Source organism: Alosa pseudoharengus, unplaced genomic scaffold (genome assembly GCF_046254945.1).
Source record: "Alosa pseudoharengus isolate Yale_2024_CS ecotype anadromous, Long Island Sound unplaced genomic scaffold, YU_APseudo_1.1 YU_APseudo_1.1_scf_3, whole genome shotgun sequence".
Classification (NCBI taxonomy): domain Eukaryota; kingdom Metazoa; phylum Chordata; class Actinopteri; order Clupeiformes; family Clupeidae; genus Alosa; species Alosa pseudoharengus.
This window is the reverse complement of record NW_027468718.1, coordinates 29,898,517-29,906,016: the sequence shown is the minus strand read 5'-3', so window position 1 is coordinate 29,906,016 and position 7,500 is coordinate 29,898,517. Positions and strand designations below refer to the sequence as shown.

Below are 7,500 nucleotides of genomic sequence, written 5' to 3'. Positions count from 1 at the left end.
AGAGAGAGAGAGAGAGAGATATCTATTGTTTAAGTTCTCATTCAAAGATAACTCCATCATCTGGCCCTTATCGTCTAAATTTTGATTTGAATAGTGCGTCAGGGCCACACATGAGCATATTTGTTGAGCACAGGAACTTGGTACTACCTGTTTTTTTTATGTCTCTTTGAACATCTTTCTTTCTGTTTGGCGTGTGTTCACGCGCTGCTGGGATGGAGGCCTCTCCCCGTCTCTGCACGTCTCTCCTCCTTCATTCAGATGCTTGTGCAGGGTTGGATGAATGGGATGAATGAGCTTCCTTGCGGCTGTGTGTGTGTGTGTGTGCGTGTGTATGCATGTGTGTGTGTGTGTGTGTGTGTGTGTGTGTGTGTGTGTGTGTGTGTGTGTGTGTGTGTGTGTATGCATGTGTGTGTGTGTGTGTGTGTGTGTTTTGTGTGTGTGTGTGTGTGTGTGTGTGTGTGTGTGTGTGTGTGTGTGTGTGTGTGTGTGTGTGTGTGTGTGTGTGCATGTGTGTCTGTTTGTGTGTGTATGTGTGCTTGTGTGTGTGTGTGTGTGTGTGTGTGTGTGTGTGTGTGTGTGTGTGTGTGTGTGTGTGTGTGTGTGTGTGTGTGTGTGTGTGTGTGTGTGTCTGTGTGTGTATGTGTGTCTGTGTGTGTGTGTGTGTGTGTGTGTATGTGTGATGAGGTCTGGGCACTGGACTCATGATGTAATGGAATCACAGATCGAGTTAGGAAAGACGCAGGAGACACAAATTGGGGATAATGAAGTTCTCTCCCTTAGCTGTTCTCTCTCTCTCTCTCTCTCTCTCTCTCACTCTTTCACTCTCTCATTCATTGTCATTTCCTCCCTCTCCCTCTCTCCCTTTCTCTCTCTCCTAATCTACTTTGTATTTGGTGCTTCCCTGTCTTGCCTTGTCTATTTATGTCTCTTCCTTTCCTCTCCTCGGTCATCAATGAAGTTCCCCCTCTTATTTTCCTTCTCAATTTCCTTCTCTCTACCTCTTTCATACCATTCTGTTCCTCCCTCCCTTCCTCTCTATCCCTCTTCCTCTCTCCAAACCTATTTCATATATGATAATATTCCATTCCCTTTTCTGTCTGTGTATCTCTCTTCCCTGCTCATTAATTCTCTGCCCCCCCCCCTTGCAGGCATTATAAAGGTGGGCCGCTGGAACCCCCTCCCCATACACTACCTGACGGACGCCCCTGAGGCCACTGTGGCCGACATGCTACTGGACGTCTACCACATGGTCACGCTGCGCATTCAGCTGCAGAGGTCAGTGTCCCTGCTGACAGCCACCGGAGAGTAGTAACCAAAGATTCTAGAACAGAGCTCCGCTCAAGAATTTGTAGTAGTAACCCACAACTTCACTCATCACATCAGTTAAAGCCATTGCCACATTTTCCAAATTATTGTGTTTAAACATTTGGAAAGGTCAGAGGTCAGTGTCCCCACTGGCAGGCACTGGGTAGTAACGTTGGTAACCCACAATCGCGCATATCAGTTAATAGTTAATGCAGATGGTGACTTTGGTGACTTTATGTATAAAAATACAGTCTAGTAATATGCACTTAATTACCCTTTATAACTTCTACTTGATGGTAGTAGGATCATATGAGTACTGGTATAGGTGTGTAAAGGTACTAGAAATGCTGAGGCTTTTGGTCTATTAGTATGACATGAGGCAACACAAGTATGAAATGAGGCAACACATTTTTCCCCCAACATAAAAGGCATGTAGTACTTTATCTTAGATCAATATGACATTTAGCTTCACTTCCACTTCCATCGTTCACTGGCGTGCAGTTCAGGTCAGCTGTAGTCTTTCACTAGGTGAGCAACACTAAAGTGGCACTAGCTTGGCATGGCGCCAGGCAGGCAGTATAGAGTGCAGCACTTTTATCTGAGATCCTCAAAGCGCCCTTTCATGGCCACTGATTGCAGTTTACCCGCGAGTCACGGGCAGAGAGATAAACAACGGGGCATCAGATGAGAGGGGGATGGTTGCACGTTATTGTGTTGCCACATGTCATTCATGTTTGTTTACCCTCGTCGCCATGACGGGCATACAAACCGGTTTACTTAAGGTGGGGGGGGGGGGGGGTTGCTGAGTACGAGCTGTTGCGAGCTGTTGATCAGGGAGTGTTGTTGATCAGGAAGTGTGTTGTGTTGTACTGTGTGTGGGCACAAAGCATTGTGGGAAGGGAAGGTAGTGATAGTGTGTGTATGTGTCCGAAGCTTTGCCAAGCTAGAGGACCTGCCATCAGAGCAGTGGAACCATGCCACAGTGAGGAACGCCCTCAAGGAGCTGCTGAAGGAGATGAACCAGAGCACACTGGCCAAGGAGTGCCCTCTCTCACAGGTAACACCAGCCCACACACATACCTACTAGGGGTGAGCGTGTGTGTGTGTGTGTGTGTGTGTGTGTGTGTGTGTGTGTGTGTGTGTGTGTGTGTGTGTGTGTGTGTGTGTGTGTAGACACCTTGTTTGTGTGTGTGTGTTTGTGTGTGTGCGTGTGTATGTGTGTGTCTGCGTGCGTATGTAGGCACCTTGTTTATTTGTGTGAGTGTGTGTGTGTTTGTTTGTGTGTGTGTGCGTGTGTAGGCACCTTGTTTATGCCATATGTCTGTGTGTGTGTGCCCATGTGTGCCTTGCCTTATGGCAAGTGTTCCATTCCATCTAAGGGTGCACTTTGTGAGATTTATGCACGTGTACGTGTTGTGTTTCAGTGGGGCTGTGTGTGTGTGTGTGTGTGTGTGTGTGTGGGTGTTGATCCTTATATGAATTGCAAGCATATGTGTGTGGCTTTCGGTTTCTCCTTGTGTGTGTGCTTGTGCATGTTTTGTGAATCTTATTTTTTTTTCAGAGATACTTGTATATTCCATTTTGTTTGTTAGCCATTAATAACATTCCTCTTACCCCCCTCTCTCTCAACAGAGTATGATTTCCTCCATTGTGAATAGTTCTTATTATGCCAACGTCTCCACCGCAAAGTGCCAAGAGTTTGGCCGTTGGTATAAGAAATACAAGAAGATCAAAGGTAAGATTTTTAACCTCTAAACTAGTAGAATTAGGGTTACCTTGATTCAGTTTAGATGCAGCTCTTTTCAGTTCAACTTTAGACTCAATGTAAGTGATATGAAACGGTGGTCAGTGCAATACCACACAAGGCAGTCACTTCTGAGGCTATACAGCAATGGTGTTGAGAATGATACTTTTTTTATAATGAAAGGCTAGGGGCTTCATGCTTTGTGTGACTAGTTATCTTTGTATATCCCGACTCTTTAAACAGTACAGTGCAAAGAAATCACTGCTATGGCTTTAATGGAAACCACCTATCCTGCCCAGCAGAACCCCAGGGGGTCCAAGAAAACAGGGCCCTTGCAGATGGCAGTCTCAGAGTTCGTCTGTTTAAGCCGCTTAGCTTCAAAATGCCTATGACAATTTCCTCGTCTTTTTTGCCCCCCGAAAGCGACATAATTACACAGTAGGCCAGATCAAAGTGGCCCCCAAACCCCAAGCGCAGTCAAAGAGAGAGAGAGAGAGAGAGAGGCAGAGAGAGAGAGAGGCAGTGAGAGAGAGAGAGAGAGAGAGAGGCAGAGAGAAAGAAAGAGAGAGAAAGAGAAAGAGAGAGAGAGAGAGAAAGCTGCGGGAGAATAAAGAGATCCTCGGCACGCTGACAGAGTAAGCAGTGTTAAGTTACACCAGCGCCTCCACTATTAGTTCTGCTCCATGCATCTCTGTGGAAAACAGACAGAGAGGGTGCGTGTGGGGGCCTCCAGATGTGATTGCCCCCCAAGTGTGGTGGATCTTATTGGGTCTTTAGTGTGTCAATCAAAGTTTTGAGTGCATGATGGGGTTATGAGTTTAAGGTCTTCTCCACATGTGCCATGGAGAAAAGTGACTGTGTGTATTCATTGTGTGCCATGTGGATGTTGTCTTGTGTGAAGCAGGGGATTACCTGGAGAAGATTTGGTCAGGACGAGAGAACTCTGAAATCAAAGGTGAGTTGTTTTGCTGGTTACGATGTGTCATCAGGACAGGACAGCTGTGTGTGTGTTCCCCATCAGTTCTTTGATTGAACAGAAATGATGGTTTTGTGTGGATGACCACAGCCTGAGACCTCTCTCTCTCTCTCTCTCTCTCTCTCTCTCTCTTTCTCTCTCACACTCTTTCTCTTTCTCTCTCTTCCCATTTCTCTTCTGTCCCTTTCTCTCTATCTCTTTGTATCTCTCTCTCCCTCTCACTCTCTCTCTCTCTCTCTGCAGTGGAGCGTGACAGCCTGGCTGATTTCTGCATCCTGGGCCAGCGCCCTCCTCCTCACCTGGCCGGCCTGGCTCAGCTCGGCCCCCTGGGTGGCCCCGGCGGCCTCCTAAAAGGCACGTCCCTCTCCGAGCCCCCAAACTCATCCCAACCGCCCTCCTCCCACCAGCAGCACCAGCAGCAGCACCAGCAGCAGCAGCAGCAGCAGCAGCCATCGTCCCAGCAGCAGCAGCAGCAGCACCAGCAGCAGCCTCAGCAGCCGTCGCCCCACGGGCCGCTCCACCACAGCCCCCCGCTGCGCACCCAGGTGCCCCCGCCACCCCCGCCGCCCTCCGCGCTGCAGCCCCTGCTGGGCCCCGGCGGTCTGCTCTCGCCCCAGCTCAGCCCGCAGCTGGTGCGGCAGCAGCTGGCCATGGCCCACCTCATCAACCAGCAGCTGGCCGTCAGCCGCCTGCTGGCCCACCAGCACCCGCAGGCGCTCAACCAGCAGTTCCTCAACCACCCGCCGCTGCCGCGCTCCTCCAAGGCCGGCAACGGAGGGCCCGGCGACCCCGGCTGCAACCCGTCCGCCTCCGAAGTGTCCGGCGATATCTACCAGAGGGTCAGGGACGAGCTGAAGAGGGCCAGCGTGTCACAGGCGGTGTTCGCACGAGTGGCTTTTAACCGCACACAGGTTAGCACAAGAGAAGGGAGGCTTGTCCAGCACTGGGGGAACTGAGTGAATGTTATGCTTTTAAAAGATTTCAACTTTGTAATTAAAAATGAATTAAATTTCTTGATTCAGTTCCATTGCAAGCATCTCTTTGGTTACATTGACTACAACAAGTGTTATGATTTATGGGGAGCTGTGGGAGTCTTTCCAAGTCAAGTGCCGACAGATCAAACGTCACTGCTATCAACAAACAATTTCCACAAACAAAGTCGGTTATAAGCTGACATGAGGCCATTCAAACTGTCATGTCAGCTTATAACCGACACATCAAACTCAAATCAAAAAGCAAAATACAGAAGTTTGCACGCACTCGACACACACACACACATACACACACCCACACACATCCACGCACACACACACACACACACACACACACACACACACACACACACACACACACACACACACACACACACACACACACACACACACTCTTACACATACAAATGGCTGTAATAGACAGCTCCTGAAGCCAGAAATGGCTCTTTGATTCTGATGTGGGGCTCAGGGGGGGGCAGTGGGCCCCTGGGATGGGTCTGGTCTCCCATCCCGCCCTCCCAGCAGCACACACACCTGGCCCATTCAGGCTCGGCAGGCCAGCCTCACGCTCCATTAGAGCCCTCACGGCGCTCCCCTCAGTGGGTGGAACACGCTGAGGCACAGGTGAAGGGCATGTGGGTGGTGGTCCACATGAGTGTGTGTGTGTGTGTGTGTGTGTGTGTGTGTGTGTGAGAGAGATAGAGACTGACTGAGTGAATGAGTTAGTGCATGAATGTTGTCAGAAAGTCTGAAGAGTGTGGATGTGAAGGGCTAATGTGTGGGGGCTTCACTCTTGTTGTGTGTGTGTGTATTTATGTGTGTGTGTGTGTGTGTGTGTGTTCATACTCTCAGGGCTTGCTCTCAGAGATCTTACGAAAAGAAGAGGACCCCCGCTCAGCCTCCCAATCGCTCCTGGTCAACCTGAAGGCCATGCAAAACTTCCTCAACCTGCCCGAGGGCGAGCGTGACCGCATCTACCAGGAGGAGCGCGAGCGCACCATGAACCCGCCTGTTGGCCTGCCGCCCACCCCACCCTCAGGTGGCGGTGGGGGTCGCCTCTCTCAGGTACTGACCTCGACACTCGCTGCCCCCTCACTCTGATGTCTTCCCATAGGCTTGTCCAAATTGCTAACTATGAAGACAAAATGTAATGATATGAACATCCAGACTGACGAAAACACAATAAAGGACGTTTCAGGAATAATTGAATGTCTAAAATTTGACTGATTCCAATTGGCTGTTCACTTTACTATCGCTCCGAAAGTGATGCCTGACGATATCATTCACCATGTTGTTGTTATAGTATGCAGTGTGGACATTGTTGTCCTTAGTGACTAGAGCAGTTTCGAAAACTTTTTTAGCGTTATCATTATAGTTATCGCTGGCAGTGTGGACAGGGTGTTACACCCTAACCTACAGCAGAGTCTGTGTACAGGGGGGGACTGACTGACTCTGGATCTGGCGTCTGATCTGCTAGCTCCATACCAGATCAGATTCAGGGCTGTTCCACGGTCAGCTCAGAGATTGTTTTGTCTGTCTTCGTGTTTCTGGCTGCTCTCTGAGACAGTTTTTTTTACCCTTCTTTTTTTTGTCTGTCTTGTTTAGTTTTGGGGTTAGGCATATTTTTTGTGTTATCTGTATCGAATGTGCAAGAGTCTTGAAGTGCCAGTCAGTCAATCATTTGGTATTCAACTGTTGCATGGGCAGTTTCATATGACTGAGTGAAAGTTTCTTCTGTGAAAATGAAGTTCTGGTCTCAAATGTTGTGACACGAAGTGGCAATGTGGCTGGCTGATAAGAAAACAAAGGGCATTGTCTGGCTAGCGTGTTGCTGGAAGTTCTGCGCTCTTTGCCGAGCCATAAATGCTTAAGAGCACACAGCCGCAAGATTGAGGGCCAACACTTTTCATGTGATACTTCATTAAGTGTGTCACGACACATGAGTTTGGCAAAAGCGCAAAATAGTTGAATTAGTGCAATTTTGTTGTGAAATATCTTTAAACGGTGCTTGTCATGAGCAGACGCACACTGGTTTGGGATTGTGTGGGTAGCATGTACTGTGTAAGACAAATTCTCCATGTGTTTCACACTGCAAACTTCAGTCAAGTTTGCTATGCATGTAGTGTGTGGAAAAAAACAAGTGTTTCATGCATTAATTTGACAATGGATATTTGAAGAAGAATGTGAATGTGTCCACTTATCAGGAGTTTTTCTGGCCTGTGCAGAAAGTGTGGGAGCGTTCCATAGATGAACAGTTGACCCCTGATGCCTGGGCATCCATCTGGAAGAACAAGAACAAAATCTCAAATTCGGTAAGGATGGCTAGCTCTGATTTGTTTGCTTTGAATGATGCAAGATCCTAGACAGATTTGCCCGTACCCAGTCTCTACAGAAAAAAAGCATATACTTAGATTAAAAGTATTAATTTTCTGCACGTTATAAAAGTATATACTTAGATTAAAAGTATTAATTTGCACATTATT

General features: G+C 48.2%; 1 protein-coding gene across 6 annotated transcripts in view; it reads left to right on the top strand.

Moving 5' to 3' along the window:
* The window catches only part of satb2 (SATB homeobox 2), a 45,540-nt gene that overhangs the window by 26,764 nt on the left and 11,276 nt on the right, over positions 1-7,500 (top strand). For 2 of the 6 annotated variants that reach the window (XM_076263954.1, XM_076263952.1), the window contains exons 4-10: positions 1,149-1,275; positions 2,239-2,362; positions 2,938-3,040; positions 3,951-4,004; positions 4,269-4,936; positions 5,870-6,082; positions 7,222-7,329. In XM_076263954.1, coding sequence (XP_076120069.1) covers positions 1,149-1,275; positions 2,239-2,362; positions 2,938-3,040; positions 3,951-4,004; positions 4,269-4,936; positions 5,870-6,082; positions 7,222-7,329 — 1,397 coding nt within the window. The remainder of the gene's footprint in view (positions 1-1,148; positions 1,276-2,238; positions 2,363-2,937; positions 3,041-3,950; positions 4,005-4,268; positions 4,937-5,869; positions 6,083-7,221; positions 7,330-7,500) is intronic. The other 4 variants (XM_076263956.1, XM_076263957.1, XM_076263953.1 and 1 more) reach the window with 3 other exon arrangements.